Here is a 21,671-nt window from a genome sequence, read left to right on the forward strand (position 1 = left end):
ACACTGACATGATTTCGCACTTATTGGTGATAAACTCTCCAATGTTATTATCCGCTTCTATCTACGTGATATACGTTGATTTACGTTCTTTCTGCGGTTGGTGAGTGGCTCTGTAATTATGGCTGCCACCATTTTCAACCGGAGACTCCAACTTTTTGTACGTATCTCTAGCGAATCACTCCAGTTTTTTATAATTGTACGAATCTTTAGTTCTTCGGCTAATATAAAAAAATCTTCGGCTAACCGTTTAAAATTTAGAAAGTCTTTTTTTAAATATGCGAATTTATTTCCTCTGGTTTCGGAAAAAAATCTCCAGCAAAGAGTTACATTTGATGATCTCTCTCTCTCTCTCTCTCTCTCTCTCTCTCTCTCTCTCCCCTTCTCCTTCTCCCCTTCTTCCTCTTCCCTCTCTCTTTTTCCCTCCTTCTTTTTCTTTTTTTTTTAATAGAGAGAAAGAAAGCACAAAAAGAAAACACAGAGTCTTGCATAATGTGTAATGCATAAGAAAATTCATCAAAGTTCTTCATTTCTTTTCTTTTTATGAAATAAAAAACTGATTTAATCAGTTAATTTTCTTAAGGCTCGATTGCGCCAATGTTATTGCGCCTTTGACTTTACAACAACAACAAGGCTTAAAATTCTCTTTGTCTCTCTTTCTTTCTAAAAGTGAATCAGTGTATTATTACTCATATCAGTACTTATAATTGATGTAATCATCAACGAATATTTGCTGTTTTTCAGTAATAATATACTGATTCATTTTTAAAAGTTATGATTTTCTGCAGATTCAATCAAAGTAGAAACCATAACTTTTAAAAATGAATCTGTGTGTGTGTGTGTGTGTGTGTGTGTGTGTGTGTGTGTGTGTGCGTGCGTGTGTGCGTGCGTGTTGAAAAATTATTGAAAAATAGTAAATATTCGCTGATGATCACAATTATAAGTGTAGTGCTGAAGTCAGTAATAATACACTGATTTACTTTTAGAAAGTTTGCTTTAAAACGAGACAGAAAGTTTTAGAGTCAAAATAAATAGTAAATTGGTGCAATCAGGTTTTATAGATTTTCTATTATAAGCCATTAATTAAGTTTTAAGCCGTGAAAAATGACAATAGTCGAATGTGAAGAGAATAGTTAACTATGATTGATCAATTTCTTACAGCTTTTTTGAGGCTTAAAGCTTAAATTTTACGTCTTAAAATCTCACTGTAGGCGCCACTTTATAAGTGTCCTACAATAAAAATTTTGTCAATTTTGACAGAATACTGCGATCTTTAGTAAGAGGGTTGTCCGATCTCCAGAAGAATTAGTCCAAAGGTGGCAACCTACAACTTCTACTTTGTCTTCATCTAGCATGCATTTATGGCCACAATTTGCATAATCAAAATTAAATGCAGAAAACGTACATGTACAGGAGCAAAATTTCAAGTTTTGTGTTGAATTATCTAATAATACGATAGATACGAAATTAATTCTCATTTTATTAGATGATCCTTAGAACTGCGAATCCGTAAATCATAACTTCTATGATTTTTTATAATTCTTTCACAATCGCAAGGAGGGATTTACGCTCGAATATTTATTATATTTATAATTATATAAATTTTGAAGCAGAAATTGATATTCATAATTCAAACATAAAACGAAATCATATATTTAACATAATCAATCTAACATATTTTGCTGTTATTATATTCAAAATTATAGATATTTAATATAATATATATATGTATATATAATATATATTTATATAATATGCATAAGTAAATATAAATGAAAAATGCATATAGATACACGTGCAAGGCGGTTGGTAAAAATGCCATTTAGGTTGAAAAATAACACGAGGCAGATATGCGCTTTCCGCTTCTTCTAGCCATTTTAAACAATTTTTTTATGTAAAAAAAAACTAGTTTGCGATTTTTTCCGTGTTTTATTAAAAAAAAAACAAAACGCGTTACTTTTCTATGCAAATAATAGTTATTTGATTTTTTACTAAATATAAAATAGAGTTGCGTTCATAAAGGTGTCGAAATAACGGTGATATTTCGTAAATAAGTTTAGAAGCTTGTAAAACCGTTTATTAAGATATATTAAAGATAAATTAATATAATAGAAACATATTAATTTATCTTTAATATAATATATTTTTTTAAGATATATCGAAGATATATTAAGAAATATTATATTAGAAGACAACTTTTCAAGAATTGGAAAAAGAATGGAAAAAGGAAAATGAGATACAAAATAAAATCATATAGTATTATATTTTATATTCTCAGATTATATTATAATCACGTAGTAAAGAAGCGGCGGTATTAACAATACAATACGGCTACCTTCTGGCAGACAGTCGCATCGTCCAAGTTCGCATTTACATTTCGGACGCATACAATTGGTTTACCGTGGTTCTTTGTGATTTTGCTGTTTTATTGATAACATAGAAAATACAAAGTTACAAACGTGTAGCTGCCCATTCGCAGCATTAGAATGAGATGGTTGCGTTCAGCAGAAAAAAATCTGATCAATGAATGTTCAATGATTCTTTGATTTTGAACATGATTGATTCTTGCTTTTAGTTCTTTGTTGGATCTAAGGGTAGAAACCAATCACATTAAAGAATGATTGAGTTTCACTGAATTGAATTCATTGAGTCTCAGTTTTCTCTGTTGAACACAGCTATTACCTTCATGTTATCACTTACATAGAAGTGAATAGAAGCCAGTCGGGCCAGTCCTCTCTTTCTCTCTTTCTCTCTTTCTCTCTCTCTCTCTCTCTCTCTCTCTCTCTCTCTTTCTCTCTCTGTCTGTCTATTGATTAAATATTAAATTAACGAACGTGGGGTACATCAATGTTCGATTAAATACAATAGAGATATTCTGTAATCGTGTAACATACAAAATGTGGCTACATTAACGATCTGTTTCGATTCTGCGCGACCGTTCGTACGCGTGTTTTTGCGTGCTTTGGTATTTCCTACTCGTCGCGTATCACTATCGTGTGAATTTCCGATAAAGCTATTATAATAAGCACATTATAATTGGAGTATCATTATATAATTACATTTCGCATAGTCTAATTGAAGAAGTGGAAATTAGGGGACACTGGGAGGGATTCAGGCTCGACAAATTCGGTCGTTCGCATGCATGATCCAACGAACTGAGAGAGTTCCCTCATGCAGAACGGAAACAGGATCTCAGACTAGGCTCGTGTCCGAGGTCTTCTTCTCAGCGTAAACTGATAAATGATACCCGAGGTATCCCTTTTCGCATAAAGTTACCATTAACTTAAGAAACGTTATCGCACCCTCTCTCAGATCTACATGTATAATTTTGGCGGATCGCCATTTCCCTCGGCGAGTTTCTCTCACCGATGAAATTCCTGCTCAAAAGGCAGTCACTTTCTTCCTCGAAAATTACTACTAGAAGCACTTCATCTCGTCGCCGGTAATTTTTTTGTGCTATCATTAATTTATGTATATATCGTTCTTATCCTAGAGAAATCGCTTTAGTTATATAGAATGTTATCTTCTTATCTTAACGACTCGAAATCTTATAATCGTACATCAACTTATTTTCTCTCGTGACGGAGAACCGCCTGTGAATATCGAGCACTACAAAATTATATACTTCATCAATTAAACATCGAAATACTATTTTATTGTCTCCCGCGAGACAATCACCGGTACCGAAAATCGACGACCATTATCACTTCGTATCCTCGCCGATCGCGGCAAGAAAGAAAACAAAAAGAAGCGACGACGATACATACGTGTGCCTAGATAACGACTGATGACGTATACATTTTTACATAACGTACGCATACATGTACCTACATGTTGCGAGTCTCTCTAATGAAGGTATTTAAAAGAAATGAAAGAAAATGGCACCGTCGGTTTCTCGTGCACTTCGTCATGTACTATCTCTCCATCTTCATCGCATTTCAATGCAATCATCTTCGTCCTCTTCGCTATTCGCTGCCGTCTAACTTCTGAATCGATGACTCAGATTCGCACGATAGCTCGTCATCGCGTCGAAACTGTCCCTTTTCCGCGGACACTTGCCTTGCCACTTTATGTACTCGCCGAATTCGCAGTTGGGCATCGCGCATTCGTTGTTCTGAATACATCTACGAGTCAAAAAGTTTCATATGATACCGTAGGAAGAGTCTGATCGATCCGAACATTCTTGTACGGAAAGAATGATTTTGCTTAAGTATGTCAAAAATTTAGCCAGATCGCACAAAGAAATATTTTGCTACTCCAGCTGGAATCTCCATTGCTGTTTTTTGTGATAGAAAATTATGTATCATATGTAGAATTTGTAGCACAATTCTAATAATATATGCAAGAAAATTTAGGTCTCATCAAATATGAATCACTGCTAAATATGAATTACAATAACAGTCATCTAATTGAACGTTACAGAAAGATTTTCTTGATAAATTTGACAAATAATTTAAATATAAATTCTGTCTCTGTTATCTATATTGATCTTAGATACAAAATATATCACATAAATATATAACAATATCACAGACATTTGCTTGTCATTTATACATTTAGCTAATTTTTCGCTATAACTGCCATTTTTTTCAGTGATACAGGTCTGAAAATAATTTTGTTGGACAATCAAAATAATTATATAGAACGCTCAAGTATAATAAGCAACGCTGCAAAAAGTTTTTGACATTCTAGCAATTAGTTTGAGTGTCCTACATAGTTATTTTGATGGTATCTCAACATTATTTTTATTTAGTTAAACATTTAGATTTATACTTACTATAGCAAAACCATTCTTTCCATGTGCACATTTAAAAAAAATATCGTTCTACGAATATCAAAGTATCTTCTCACAAAATCAAATTCTTGCTCTTATTTGAGAAACGAGTTATTATTCAGCAATATTTTTGAAATAAAAAGAGGTCACTAACAAATATTCATTACATGTAAATGTTTGACAATGTACAGTTGGAGCTAAATTGGATTTGAAAGTTTCACAAAGCGCGGTTATGGTGAAATTTTACGTTACAGCATACAAACGGAGTTCGCATTATTTTGTCTTATAAATGCCGCGATAATTAGTATGTAGGTGCTGCAGTGTTTTAACTGTCGCACTTTTAAGCTTGTGCCCGCGTACTGAAATACTTCTGCGGCGAAGTATGTCGTGAAATTATAGTCGCAAAGAACGCGTAGGCATACTCACATTCTGTCCGCGAGGGAGAAGTATCCCTTCCCGCGTCTGGTCTTTATACAATTTTCGTTGCTCTCGAAGCAGTTACATTGACAAACGCCTTCTGTAATTCTCGGCGTGAATTGCGATGGACAACGACATCTGGAGTAAATTTTTTAACAATTACAAGAATAATTAGTTAAATGTTTAGCAATAGTTATAGGCTAATGAGAAAAAACTTTCTGAAGCATTTCTCTGTTTATAAATGCCATTACGTTAAGCTACACACAGTTAGACATTGAAGGAACAATAGTAATTCTTTGAGTTAAAATAATATTTTGTTATTTTTAAGGTGTGTCAAAATGTAGATCAATGCACACTGTTAAAAATCAAAGGAGCAACCCATACAGCAGAAATATATCGCAGGAACAGCTTAAAGATATCGTAATGTCTGTGAGATATCTGTGTAACATATACGGGAAATTTTTGCTGGGTGGAAATAATTATTCTTTGAGTTAAAATAAAATAAAAAAGGAGGCACATCCGCGTCTCGCACCATTCTTAGCGCCGAGTTACTATCAGTGTCTTCAGATATTTTGTTATTTTTACTTCTCGTGTTAAAATGTAAATCAGTCCATTTTTGGTGTTAGTTTCAAAAACAATATTTATATTAACATATTTTTAGTAAATAATAAACTAAATTTGAGGTGAATTTAATACATTTTCTTGAGTTAAATTATTTAACTTCATTTTTTAATTAAAAACATGAATAGGAACAAAATTGTGACCTACAGAAATGATTAAAAATGAATTGGGTATAATTTGATATTATGAATTTAACAGTGCATTTGTGTGGTTAGTTTCAATGTAAGCAACGTTCATATTAATGTACGCACTTAATAAATAATAAATTAAATTTGAGTCAAATTTAATACATTTTCTTAAATTAGTTTTAGTTAAATTAACGACGTATTGAATATAGGAGCAATGACGACTTATAGAAATGATTAAAAATAACTCAAATTGGGTACATTTTGATATAAATTTAACGTGTACGAATACAATGCAAATGGATAGGTCAAAGTAATTTCAATATTTTATTTTCTATCGTTGCGGAACTTAAAAGATATGTCCTTTCGCAAACTTACGGTTTTCTTGCTGGTGATTTTTTCATGTTTTGAGGGGGCGGCGAGGATTGATGTCGGTAGACTCTCTGGTCTGCGGGTTTCTCGTTTGTCGTATCATATTCAGACCTCTCTTTGCATTCGCATTCCGTGTGATTGTAGAATGATAGCTTCTCCACTACGCTGGCACCACCCACGCTTGTGGTCTGCAATAAAATCAGGAATAAACATTGTGAGAATGTTAGAATCGCATGCGCTACATTATATACGATACGTATAATTAATGTCGGTAAACGATATATTATACACGAGAGTCGAAAAGCACGTCCGAGAAACTCGCCGGTAGGTTCTCCTATACCGTCGTTTATTCGCTAAATATTTACTTACGCCGCAGTGCGGAAAATGGTTACACGGTGGTTTCGCAATATAGCCAGGAGTAAATATCGTCATGTTAAGCCTGTAGATGATACACGTAAGCAATTTTGTAAATAATGTTACACGGTATACAGGAAACTAATCTAGCTTCATCTTTTTGTTATAACTATACACGGTATCGCGGAATTGTTGGCCTTATTTTCGCATAAAGCTCTTTAAAGGGAATATCTTTTCTCTCTTGCTTTTAGTATTCTTTTTCAGGAATTTAATATCTTTTCTCCCTCGCTTTTAGTATCCTTTTTCAAGAATTAAAAAAAATATATATATAAATTGGAAACTTGATACATGTATTCTTTGATATATAATTCTTTACAATTTTTTTTTCAAACATAAAAGATTTTGTGGCAATTATTTGTAAATCTATATTAAAAATATTGACTCCTTGTTTCCACGATATCTCGCGCAGTTATAATCCGACCGAAATAAGAATGAAAACTGAAAATGAGAAAATAAGCCTTAAAACGAGAATCACAGCTCCCTTAATTTAATTTGATTTTTTCTGGAATTTTTCTTCAAAAAAAAAAATGATACTAATTTTCGAGATTTTATATTGTCCTTTTACATTTTTACTGAAACCGATAACCGGATCGATATCGATTGTAAATCGATGCTCAAGTGAACCTTTACTTGTGACATAACGGAACATTGATGAGCATTCTCGTCATAGCGGCGACGTCGCGTCGGGTTGACGAGAGCAATGAGACTATGAGGCTGCATAACATTATGCTTAAAAACTAGACTATCGGCTCGTACATGACCGACCCGGTTCTAATTGGGTTCAATTAACCCAGCTCACTTTTGTGCTCTCTACCGTACAACAAACTGGGCATTTTACCGACTGACACGCTGCCGGCACAGAAGCTGTTCGTATCGTCGGGCCGCATTTAGCCTGCTTTTAATGGGTTCTAATTGCCCTGCATCACTGCTCGCACGTAGCGATTTCCGCTCGCATCTGACGCGATCCGATCGGTCGTTGTCCCACTAATTGACGTGAAATTGATGTTCGATATAAATAGGCGCGCAACCATTCGATATGACATTGAACACCCGGCAGCAATTTCTGTTTCGGAAAAAACAGTTTTGTTAAAGTATCTAAAAATCTAGTTAGATACAGATTCAAAAATAATTTTTTTGGATCATAAAAATAATTATGTAGAAGCGTTGATGACAATGCTGTAAAAAGCTTCTGACAATCTAGTAACCAATTTGAGCTGTTAAATCTAGTGTCAAAAATTTAACCTAATTATTATTTTTTACCAAAACGAAAAAGTTAAATTTGACACTATATTGTGTCAATTTACACTATATTAAAATAACGATATATTTAGTAGGAGCAGTGGCGACTCATGTTAGGTTAAATTTGACACTATAGATTTAACAGTATACATAATTATTTTGATGTTCGAAACGAGATTATTTTCAAATCTGTATCTAACTGAAGTTTTAGATACTTGAACAAAACTGTAATTTTTTTAAGCAAGCGTACGCAAGTTTTATACACAATATTTATAATTTTTTAATCTCATTTAAGAATTTTTTGCCTATCCTAAAATATTATCCATGCTTCCTGGGGAATGTCTTATAAATATATATCAGTGAATTTAATTTTCTCGTTGTGCTCCTAATGGACATCTGTTATCGTCTTTTTACTTCTTTCACAGACAGATAGATGAGGTCGGCGATCGATCTTCTTCCTTCTCGTTAAATTAATTCGTTCAAGCTGAAGGAATAAGAATTCGATTGATGGAAAGCGGTTAATTGAAAGTTAGAAAATAGACAATTGTATAAGAGAAATTTTCTGTGACATGCGTTACATCGCAAGTAACATGTCGCGTTCGTAATTACACCATTTCCGCATTTCCGTTGGCAACGGGTTAATTAATGCGCATTGTGAAAGCTTGGGATCCACTGTGTATTACATGAAAGAAAAATTTTGACCGTGTATAGTACTACGTTTTAAAATTAAAACGTACTGTCTGCGACATGCTGCAGAACATGCATTGAAAAGCTTCTTTACATTTATATTGTGAGTATAATAATAAGAATAGTAATAATAACAACAATAATAATATTAATAATAATAATTTTTATTGTGATGACGTGCAAGATATAAATTCATAAATTTATAATTATGAAGATAGTATAAATTAAAGCAGTGTAAAAGATAAGACATCAGCAATATTGCTATTCATGAGCCTAGATCTTGTTATAATTAGTTAACGGAAAATAGGTATTTGACCAAAATACCATAAAAATACCATCTTTATGAATTTTTCATATGGGATTTAAAGATTAATGTCTGCTTCTATTGATATAATTTCAATTTCGGTTCAATTTAATCTTAATCTTTTTTTTAATTCTTACTGCTAGATAGATGAAGAGTAAATTGAGATTAAAGTTAATCTATATTGAAACCGACATTAATCTTGTTGCGCTAGACGTCTCTATATTGGCTATGTATTAACGCAACAGAAATAAAATTCCTTTAAATAGGTCGTGATACTTAATGATACTCAATCACCGAGATCGATGACAATGAGCGAACGGAACGACACATTATGATTGTATGTCTGATCAACGTTGTTGGACAATCAATCACAATTAAGATTTTATTTATTTGATTTCATAGTCGCGCGAAATCACGACATTACGAGTCGCTCAATTAATGCCCTTTCGTTATGTGGGGTAATACAAGGGCATAATAATTATGACAATCGTTTCTCGCGATGTCATTAAGAAGGCAGGATTACGACAGTCGTTTCTCGCGGTGTCTTTCAAGGTAGCGGAAAAGGCTAGAGGCGATATATTTCTGACAAATGATTATGTCAGCCGTCGATCAATTGTTACTTTTGCGTTCATCGTATTTTAAAAGTTCTGTAGAAAAATTCCATCACAAATGAAAATTGAATTAGTTTGATTGAAAAGATTGAATTAGCTTAATTGAAAAGATTGAAGTTGTTTGAAGATATTGACGTTTCTTATTGAGACTATTCTAAATGCATCATTAAAGCTCTGTGAAACGGGATATGAATCCGTATACGACAAATTGCGCCCAAGTATTGTGTGAGATTTTTTTTTCTGTCTTGATAAAGTGCGCGGATCTCTTTGACCCTATGTAATACGAGCTGCATCCACGAGACGTTCTTCGTCTTTCTCCGAGACGAGTACATGAGGATTGAGATTCGCGATCGTCTCTGGCGGATGGTCTGGTCGAGGAATTGTGGTCATAAATTTCATGTCTTAGTGCCGTACGTAGAATGTTCTGCGAGAAACGCACTCTTGTGGAATTACTTGATATTCTGTTTACTGTTTTCATTGCACGAAAAATATTCGAGATTGCTGCGTTCAGCAGAAAAAGCAACTTTGCAACTATTGTAAAATTCTTTAATTCAATTGATTCTTGCTTTTGATTCCTTATGGATCTAAATGTACAAACCAATCATATTGAAGAATTGTACAATAATTGCAAAGCTGCTTTCTCTGCTGAACGCAGCCAATCTCGAATATTTTCCGTGCAATGAAAGCAGTAAATAATACAAAATATCAAGCAATTCGTCAGTAGTTCTCTCAATCGCATCAAAATTACATTTTGAATTTATTCTGCCTCACTACTGTGAATGTTTTAAAAATTTTTTAAAATTATTTTTAATTCAAATATCGTATTTTAATATAATCAGAAAATTATTAACATTTGTACTGTTTGTTTCTTAATCGAATTGAACATTTTATTGTCAGTTTCATGTTTCTTCTTGCGTGCACTCAACATCAATAATCGGATGAGAATGCATTTCCTAAGGGATGCATCTAGTCAGAAGAAAGGTAGTAGCGTGGCAGAAGTTCCGTCGGTCTCGTGTTTCAAAATTTTTGTCTGGAAGCGACGGCGTGGAATAACGTAGGTATGTTTATGGGGTGCAGCTAGTGCGTTCATATGACTCCACGCCCATAGTATAAAGTCAGCTTAAGAACTTGTCGCTTATGGCGACTGTGCGGGTTTCGCAGCGTGAACAGTATTCGATCATTCCTCACTTCGTTAAGCTCTAGAAATGACACGGAGTAATTTATAGCAAGGAATCGCGACAAGATCGATGAAAATTACACGATATACTGACAACATGATATTTATTATTAGTATAGAAACAGTACAACAGACAGACAGCTTCGAGAGGAGATTATTGCGAAACATATTTACTTGCGTTTTTTAATACCTGTGTGCGGTATTTCGTACACAGTTATGACGATCGCGCTGTGTAATTGTAATATTGAGCGTAGGAAGCGGAACGTTTCAAGGGACGGACGATTTCCATAATGCTATAGAGATGAGCGATTTGCAAGAGGGCTTCTTCGAAAGATCACTGAGTCTCTCTCTTCCGTGAATCACGGGAATTCCGGAATTTAATTTCCACGAGGATTATTCCTCTCGCGGGATCGGAGCAGCTGACCGGTCGCCTCATTAACATTCGCCGTATCTCGCTCCGGGCGTTTGTTCGGGAATGAAACACAGGAACCTGGCACGAAATCACGTGCACGCCGATCTCAGAAGATCGGTGAACCATGTCGAAGGCACGTCTCTCAGATATTTCGTGTTCCATGAATCTTTTTTTTTTTCTACGTTTATCAAGTTAGTGTTGCATCGAACTTGTGTCGCAATTTTACGACATCGAACTCTTTGTCTTATTTTACTACTTATTTCCCAGTTGTTTCCGTATCAGTTTATATCTGTTCTTTATTGATGAACTTTCTGAAATAAGATTATAAGTTGATTAAGAAGTGAAACAAATATATAAATGGAAAATGCCAATTCTTGGTCTAATAATATTTGTGAATTGTATTCTTGTTAATTTTTAGTATAAGCTAATTGTGCATCTATTATTTGTCGGTCTTGGAACACAATCTTAAACTGAAGCTGGAGTAATATCACAATTTAAATTGACAAGCAGTCTAATATTATTATGCTGCAAAATAAATATCTTAGAAGCTGTTAATGATTTGATACAGAGTTGCTACAGAAAATGAATTTTAAAATGATTTTCCCAGGTTTTTCAGATAAAAATGGAAAATTTTCTATGATCAATATAAAATATGTAAATTTTCACATTTAAACGAAAGGATTGTAGGGAAAGCTAGCTTATATTATTAAAAGCAACGTAAAAAGAGTTTAGCTGCATAAAAAAATTTTAAATGCAAATTCAAATCAACAAAAAATAAATTAATATTGGAAAAAGGAATTCAGTTATGACGAAAAAAGGCGATTAAATAAAAATACCGAATGAAATCTAAATTTTAATTATTTTATTAAAAATCGTTTAATATGCACAAGTTTTCAATGTATTTGATTATAAACATCAGATATAACATTAAAAAAACAATTATTTAGAATAGAAGCAATTTAAGGAAATATTGTTGAGGAAATAAAGTTCAAAATTCTAGATTCTTTTATACTTTTTTCTGACTTTTCCCTGTTTTCCAGGTCTGTGGCAACAGTATATAAGAAAACTATTCTTTGTTTGAAAAGTAGAATTTTTGAAGCGTTGTAACAAAATTCAGAAAAAATGAAAATTTTTACTGTTTAAAATTCACATTGACATTCGCATTGACAGAAGGGTAAACAAATGTATTAAACGTATTAAACTCTACCACAAAATGAATATCTCATATGATTTATTCAAAATACCAAAGAGTGACAGACGTTTGGAGATTATGAATTCAGTTGTTACTTACTGGCGACGGTTATATTTTTAACGATTTGATTTTAATATTCGCATCACGTGTCGGAATCTTTACTGGTATACTAATGGAGTATATTTTCAAATTGAGGACACGTGGTAAAATACGCGAATCCATAAGCTTGAATGAATTAAGTAACGGAAGTCTATGATATATCGAGCATTTATACGTGTATATTGCCAGATTCGAAATGTTACGGTTGTAGTGAATTTAGATTGCATATTTCCGGACAATCGATCGTGCGATCTATTCAACTTGCATCACACAATATCAAGACAAACTTTAGAAATTACATATTGATGTATTTGGCTGCTCAAAATTCGTTCATTCGTTGTATTTTGCTGCTCAAAATTCGTTCATTTTTAATAATTGCAATAAAATATCTCAGATATCGTATAACTCGTTATGTATTTGTTTCATCTATCGCCCACTTTGTTTTCTGTTTAATTTTATTTTTTTCGTGTACTTTTTCTTATTATCACGATACAATAAAGTGCATATGATGTACGCGCAGTTAATGTCGGAAATGCAAAATACCGCGCCATTGTGTTTTCGCGTGTGTTGAATGTGTACATAGAAACGAGAAGGAGGCTTCGGAGGCATCAGGAAACCACGGCGGAGCAACCATGAGGTAAATATGTTTGTTATTTATTATTTGCAGAATTATTTATTTTTATAATTATTTTATGCGCTACATTTATTTGTTGAAGCGTTTGTTTAGAATATTGCTATAATTTTGATATATTTGTGTTTTGCAGTTCAACGCACAATTCACGTAATTCATATCCATCGCTGCGTTTTGGTGAGTGATAAAATTACATATTTAATTGAAGATAATGAATCTGTGAAAACTGTATTATACACATACACATAAAAAGTATGTAAATATATTTATGTCTCAAGTTAATATCATAAAATACAGGGTAGAGTGTAATATTCCATAAATCCTTTACAATAATAATAATAATAATAATAATGAAATAATAAAATAATATTTTTAGCCCTGAATAATATAATTGCTAATTGCTTTTTTGTTAATATTTTATAGCTTATTGATCTATATTTATTCATAAAATTATATTATTAATATATTATTAATGAGAGACATAATGACGTGAAATGTAATAAATATTTATTATTATTAGTCAGTTTGTAAATTCTGCGTGATCCGAATTGCCAACTTCGATTAATTTGAGGACCATCAAAATTTTGATCTTTTTTTATTAAAATTCTCTTTATTAATTAATGTTGAAAATATAAATAATTAAAATAATATAGATAGAATACAATAAAATAAAATTTATAATGATCGTAAAAGGTACTTACAAAGATCTCTTTCTTCTCTATTTCATCGATTAAAAATATCGCTGACACGCATATGCACACGCGCTAAAATACGGGAAGACACATTCACAGATGTAATCTTCTGAGACCTTTCTAGACCTCGCTTTACTCGAGAGCGACCTTTTCGCGAATCGACGGTTTCATAAAATGTTAGGAAAACCTGGTGTGCAAAATTAGCTGGATACTCGCATCACGAGAGTAAAATAAACCATGAACGTTATGCTTATGCTACTTATGCCACTTTCCATAATATTGCGCAACAGATAATGTTTTTCACTACTGCCTACAAAGATATTATTACTTCATGCGCTGTAAATCTTGTCGGGGAGAACGTTGACTCGAATCCCGTTAAGTATCGTTTGCTTTGCTAGTCGAAGAGACTTGTCATTATAATAAAAATGTCTATCGAGCAGACGACAGCAACAGACGTCTCATATCATATGACTGTCCCATACACAAAGTTATCAGATGTCTCAAATATCGCAAAGGATTGTTACATCTTAAAAAGTGTAGACTAAACAATCGCCGACACACTTCTTGCTTTGATATACTACTTTGATATACTGTATTAGAAATAATATCCGGATATTTATATGCACAATTTTTTTTTTCATTTGCATAGACATATTTCAACGTTCTTCGAGTCAGCGTTTGACGATGACGATCTTCACGGATTCATTTTTAAATAAAATTTAATCTTTAAGGAGATAGACAGTTTAAAGATACGCAAGTTGATATGAGAAATGTAAATTTAACATAATGTATTAGTAAAAAATATAACTATAAAGCTATAAAATAACTAATAACTGTAAAAATTATATAATTATTAATTTAACTATAATAATAATAACTATACAACTATATAATTTAATTATAATATAATAATAATATAACTATAAAATTAAAATTTTTTATACTAGACTATTATGTTAAATTTATATTAGTAATTATATCCTTATATCAAAGGAATGTGAAAATAATGAACTTTAAAACTTCTAGACAGCTGGGCATTACTTTTTATTTTACTTTTAACAAGAAAGTTTTAAAGAAAATTATACTTTAGATGTGCCACAGCTATCGTACCTACTACTTACTTTAAGGTTCACGATATTGATGTGATTAATATTGTACATCGATAGATCGTACAATATTTCGTATAAAACACACATACACACGCACGCACACACACACGCATACACACACCTGCCAGTTAAAATAAAATCCCTTTCCGAAAACCCTAATGAATCAATCGACTAATTCGGGTAGGTAGAGGGATACGGTGGCCTCCCGACAACAATAATTAATTCTCGGCGTCTGACGGTAATTAAAAGACGAGTCGCTTCGTCATCGCACCCACACGCTCGATGTTGGAAAAAAGACATGCGTGAGTATGCGGGATTACAATGTGGTTTTGTGCTGCTCACGCTTGTGCGTAATTAACATACAATATTCTTATAACAGAAAGATCCATTTCTCATAGAGAGGATCAGTTTTTAAAGATAGCTTGTGTACATACTAATCCGTTAAATATCATTCTTGCAAATCGGTTTATCCCAGAAAATACGAGCTGTTAGGAGAACGATTGCATATTATCTTCCTTAATTGATAGAGATATCTGAAAGACATTTGTGTCTGTTTCTCGAAAATATAAAAAATCAAGCTAAATTCGTTAGTTAATTTCCGTTGCGCATTTATCCGCGGATGTACTTCATTAGCATAATTTTTGTTAACATAATCAAACGTAGATGAATTCAGAATGCAAATCAGCTTTCGCTCGCTAGTAGGATTGCTGTTTCATGGGCAGATGGGAGACGGAAGATACGGTGTATCCAATGTCCGTCAACCACTCAATCTTTGATACACGGTGTCTTTGAGCGATATCATCTTACGTTGAAGCTCGTTCGTATTTATCAGCACTTTCTTCATCTCTGCCTTCCCTTTCGGAGTTCAAAGCTACAGAAACTCCCTGCAGATATTATATCTCTCGATCTCGCGTCATTGTTTTATTAAAAAGCTTTTACGGCGATGCTTCCAATGCTTCGGTGGTAAAACAAAGATTATATTGTTTTTAATGAATGATTTACAATAAGAATGGTATAATCTTTTCATATTAATTTTTATTTTTGTTCTCTTTGTCGCAGTAAATTTAGGGTTGGCAGAATTCTATATTTTTTTGATAAATTAAGTTTATACCTGTAAAAAGAATGATATTTTTGGAGAAAATGGCAAGAGATTAATTTTTTTTATTAAAAGCAATAAAATAAATAGGAAATTTTGTTATCAACATTCTAATTTTATATTCTAATTTTGTATTCTAATTCTAATATCACTGGGTAGTTTAGTTCAACGTTAATTGAGAGCGCGCGCTTGCGTGTTCCAATTTCAGTTTTATCTAAAATAAAATCCGTAAAATTAGGACTCGAGTGTAATGAGCAAGTTAGTTTTTTGTTACAAGGTAAACTGGATGGTAGATCTATGTTAATAAAAAAATTTTAATTTTGTTGCTGTTGTTTTCCTCTCATGAAACTAAAAATATAGAATTTAATAATACTTATATTATCTTCAAAGTTTTTTGCTTTAAAAATATATTTCACATATTAATGTGAATAAAGAAAACTAAGATATTTTTATGGGATTTTTATTGGTTTTGTTTTTCTTGAAATTATCACACGATTAGTTGATTTATTATAATTAATAAAAGAAAAAAGAACAAAAATATCTTTTTGCATAAAATGTATAAATATATTTTAGTATTTTTATAGTTTTTGCCAGTTTATTCCTTGGATAAAATCCGAAATTTATTCATTTTCTCTGTCCACTGGATTTTTCCGACCACCAGAGATAAGTACAATGTTTTGAGTGCACATTTGATTCGCTTGGATTTTCATGGGCACGCGCTCCATAAATGCTAAGACCGATTTGCATGTGATTATTGGTGGGCGTTTCTACATCGACGATCGAGATCTTTATCACATTACTGTGTGAGATTTCCTTCTGCAATTGAGAGATTACTTGGGAATTAGTTATGGCAGCTATCGGAATCAGACCGCGCGTCGATTTTTAATTGCCACACGTATGGAAAATTGAGTTTATACGCGATCAAGTATTGAGATAAGCCTCAACATCCGTCTTCGATATCTCATGCTATCGATATAGATCGATGTTTTACCAATTACTTAAGTGACTCTTGCTCTGCAAATACGCATCGTAAATTCGTTTGAGAGACAGCGAGAAAGTTTTAACACGGCCGTAATTAATTGCAATTGTGCTTCGCGAAGAGTAGGATGTATTTTTACTGAAATTTATCACATCTCTGAACGTCTTCATTGACTTAAGCCGCGCAGCGATCTAGGTCGTACGTAACTCCGGTAATTTCGGTGCTTTCGCGATAAAACCGTCGTAAATCAACGGTGTGTCTGGGTCAGCACACTCGCGTTCAACCTGCTCCCCGAACGAGATTCGCAAAGTCGCCGTTGGCAAAACAACGGCGATGCAGTGGCAGCTAAATGGCTCTGTCATTGAGACCAGGTTGTTCCTCACCGTTAAATATAGGTTTCTATCAAGTTCCGCAATTCCTATTCATTTGATAAACGTCCTACTGCGTTATCAGGGTATCGGTAAATGTTAATGACCTTGCCGATCTTGTATTCTACGCTTTGCGGTTACAAAATTAAATGCAATTTTCCCCTCTCATAAAAAAGTATTATCCTACCGTTAAAATAATCTGCTTTATTCAAATGTAATTATTAGTAATGCACGGGAAACATTATTACGCTTGCGGTTATTCGAAGGATCGATTAAAGTACTAATAGCTTGTCCTAATATGAATGTTTTAAACAATTAGCATTTTTCCGTACACGGAAATGACTGTTTTGCTAAAAGTATCTGAAAATTTAATTGGATCTGAAACTAAATTTTGCTGAATCATCAAAATAATTATGTAGAACATTTAAGCGTTGATGACAATGCTGCAAAAGTTTAACATTCTAGCAACAGTTTGAGTATCCTATCATTATTTTGATTATTTATAATCTAAAATTATTATCAAATTATTTTTATATCTGAATTTCTACTGAAAAAGGTTTACTAAATTTTAACAAATATTTATTTAAATGGTATTACTAACTAAATATTTACTAAATGTAAACATATATTTATTTGATACAAGAATCTTAATTTAAGTATCATTTTTTTATTGAGTAAATATTTATTTACTCTATTTTGTAAGTAATAATTAATACTGTTCAAACAAATATTCATTAAAATTTAATAAATTTTTTCAGATTAGCTAACTTTTTCAGATACTTCAGCAAAACTGTTCTTTCTCTGTAAATAGTTATCGCATAAATAGTTTATGTTAAACACTAACACTGCCGGCTGTGTAAGTAACTTTTTCCGATAATACGTTTGTATATACGTACGAAACAGTGGTTCAATTCCAACAAAAGTTCTTGGAATATTGATTAACGATACCTACTTCCCGTGTCTCGCACCGGATAACGATCCGAGTCATGCCGGTTCTGTAGTTCTGCGGCGCGTATTAATTAACGTTATAAGGCCGACCGGTTTGTTCCTCTGTTGCCGGTGGCATATACGTGCTGTCGACACGTTAAGCAGGCGTACGTGCCTTAGCAGCCTTTAAACAAATTTTTAATTTGATTTGGAAGAAAAATAAAACAAAAATGTGTAAGAATCTATTAAGCTCCATTAAATGTAATTTGAAGTATCCCATAAATGAGCAAGCGAATACTTGGGTAGCAATAAAATGACAAGAAATTGCTTTTGACACCCTGTTATTTATATATTATAAAATGAAACAGTCAAAATTTATCTTCGAGAAGAGTCGTGGATTTTCGAGAAGACTTATCTTACTGTCACTATACATATCTGAAGCCATAACGTTAAATGAATTCTTACGATCGCATACGAAATTAGACGCGAGCGATAATATGAAATCAGGTTGACCGTGCGCTTGATTAGCATAACGTGTTATAATGCAGCGGTTAATTCATCTCTGCGGCACGAGCGGCCGCGGAATGTCGTAAAGTTTCTTCGCCGTTGATCAGGATGCGCGTAACGTGCTACGGGAGGAAGTTAAGTGCGGGAGCATTTCACCCTTTTTGCTCTCGTGTTCCGTGCGGAATGTGCAGCCAGACGCGCATGATGTAGCGGCTATGCGATGCGATGCGAAGCGATGCGATGCGATGCGATGCGATGCGATGCGATGCGATGCGATGCGATACACAACCGCGCACGTGTAGCTTCAGCCGCCCGGTCCAGTAAAAAGCGTGGAAATTAACGACGACCAGCGTGTTCGCGTTTTATTCGCAAGAGAGGTCGAGAGATTCTGAAGACGAGTCACTCGACCTCGATCGTTTACCGAAGCTTCACAACTACAAAGTCGGTGCCTGCTGGATGGAGAGCCGGTTGAAGAATCGTGGAATCGCGAGAGGAAATGAAAGAAATGAATTACCGCCGACATCCGCTGACTGCTGATGCGAATATTCAGTATAAATCCGGCATGTATAATGTAGCATTCATTTCTTGTATCTCATAGATCATACATGAAGAGAATGGTTTTGCTGAAATATCTAAAAATTTAACTAGATACAGAGCTGAAAATAAATTTTGTTGGATTATTGAAATAATTATGTAGAATACTTAAATTAATTGCTAGAATATTAACATTTTTGACAGCATTAATTGCTCATCAGGAGTTTCCTACACAAATATTTTAATGGCTCAATAAAATTATTTTATTTAGGCAGAACTGTATTTAACTGTATTTATAGAACTAAACTTTTTAATATTTCAGCAAAATCGTTCTTTCCGTATATTGTATTACGGTTACTGGATTTTGAATGAAATGATATTTGGCCTGCAAAGTATTTCATAGACTTAACCTTCGGTCTGCAATCATATTTTTACTCCGTCTATTTACAGTCTGGTTCTTTTTGGTCCTGCCAAGATTATTTTAGTGTTTTAGTTTTTCAAAAAATGTGAAAAAATTCAGGATTATTTTTCAACATCTCTATTATATTACCAAATATATTCTCGGTTATTTTAAGAGGGAGATCTGGATCTTTTCTTTATTCTTTCGAAGAAATTTGAGAGTGAAATTTTATTTATACCAGAAAAGCCCAGATTGCAAACGAAGGATTAAGTACACACCACCGCACAACACTTCGGACGAAAAGAACGCGAACGAGAAGATGAAGAGAAACGAAAGCGTATAACAGATAGAGGAATTACTAAAGTGTCGCGATTATGTTTCGCAATTCCATTCGATCGGCCAACTTGTCTCCGAAATCGATAATGGCGACACGTGGAGTACAAATTTAAAAGTCAATCGATGTGTCGGCAGCGGAACCAGTTCTTGCATCAAGCGCAGATAAGATTCACGAAGATTGAAGGTGGACAAACGAGGGAGGCGAAAGAGAGAACGGAACCGGCGAAGAAACAGCCTCCGATCGATAGTCCTCTTAATGAATGAATCGGAATAAATCGATGTTGCGCGCGTAGTATAGTCAACGATCGTCCAGCCGAGGGTCAACAAGATGAAAGATTAAAACCCGAAAAAGGAAGTTGTTTAAGCGTTTGTTTCTTAACAGAGTCGCATAACTTATCTATCAGTAACTTCACCATGATTTATAGACGATTTAACATGCTCGGTTAAAGGGTACTATGATGTTTCGAATGTCATACAGATATCACGTGGAATTACTTTCGATGTCTAAAAGTGTCGGAGGATTTCTTCCGCGTATCTCATCTGTGAGTCAAAGCATCAGGAAAATTAAGTGCCGATGTAAATTTTGGTTGACGCTGAATGCATTGCGTGAGTGTCGTTCGGTTTTACGCATCAGCGTGGTCTATGGCTACTTGACAGCTAACTAATCTCGACTTAGATTTCCAATTTATGTTGCTACCACAAAGATTATTAACTTTTCCACTATATTCATTTGTCTCGATTGTATTTTAGGATCTCTCGTTCTCTTATCTTTGTTTTATTTAAATAATCATACACATAAAAAAAAAGATTTATTAAAGCCGTAATATACAGATAATCAATTTTCTATTTTAAATTAGCAAAATTGTACAGTTGAATAAAATTAGTGATTATAGATAATTATATTTGTAATAGCATAGTAAATTTGTTAAGAACAAAGCTAACTTTCTATAAAAATCAATCCAATATATATATCAAAATTTTTAACAAAATATGCTGACTAAGATGGCGTATATTTTTGCTATTGTAATGAAGAAAACTTGTCGCGTTAGCAATTTTTATTGTATTATAGTAAAGAATTAGTTGAATTAATATACTAATAATTTACAGACATAATTTCTTGAATCTTTTTAGTTATTTTAGAAATTGAACATGCACAGCAAGCTTTGCTGAATCAGCGAATTTATTTTTTCAGTGTAATTTTTTATATCTCTATTTATTCATGCTTAAAGCTCTTTTACTTTCAACAAGATTTTCCTCAGTCGCTGATCCAATATTCCATTGATGTAATGCTCCATCGGTATCATCTTTCATGTATTATTGAAGTAAGCGTGCATACACGGAGGCCGCGCATTAACTTTTGGCGGATTAGTAGCTACGAGCGGATTTTAAAGTAGCCGAATCGGGTGCTGCCGCGTACCGTCGATAAATCTACTTTAATACCAACGGACGGCGGATAAAGTCAGCTTAATATCACGGATCCACCTCCGAGATTACGGTGAAAAGTTTATGAGCGCGCCTGGAGGTTACAGGTGCTGGTTTTCAGATGAAACTCGGCGAATCTGAGTGTTCGATCGATTCGAACAAGATTGATCACAATTTCCGCGAATAAGCGCGCAACGATAAATCTATATAAATATATATATATATATAT

General features: G+C 33.5%; 1 protein-coding gene across 1 annotated transcript in view; it reads right to left on the minus strand.

Moving 5' to 3' along the window:
* Positions 1-2,244: 2,244 nt before the first annotated feature.
* The window catches only part of LOC108693896 (protein PFC0760c-like), a 112,649-nt gene continuing 93,222 nt past the window's right edge, over positions 2,245-21,671 (minus strand). Inside the window, exons 4-6 of the mRNA XM_018203091.1 lie at positions 6,313-6,494; positions 5,198-5,326; positions 2,245-4,121 (exon numbers count right to left, since the gene is read on the minus strand). Of these exons, the coding sequence (XP_018058580.1) occupies positions 3,977-4,121; positions 5,198-5,326; positions 6,313-6,494 (456 nt within the window). The 3' untranslated portion in view covers positions 2,245-3,976. The remainder of the gene's footprint in view (positions 4,122-5,197; positions 5,327-6,312; positions 6,495-21,671) is intronic.

Source organism: Atta colombica, unplaced genomic scaffold (genome assembly GCF_001594045.1).
Source record: "Atta colombica isolate Treedump-2 unplaced genomic scaffold, Acol1.0 scaffold110, whole genome shotgun sequence".
Taxonomy (NCBI): domain Eukaryota; kingdom Metazoa; phylum Arthropoda; class Insecta; order Hymenoptera; family Formicidae; genus Atta; species Atta colombica.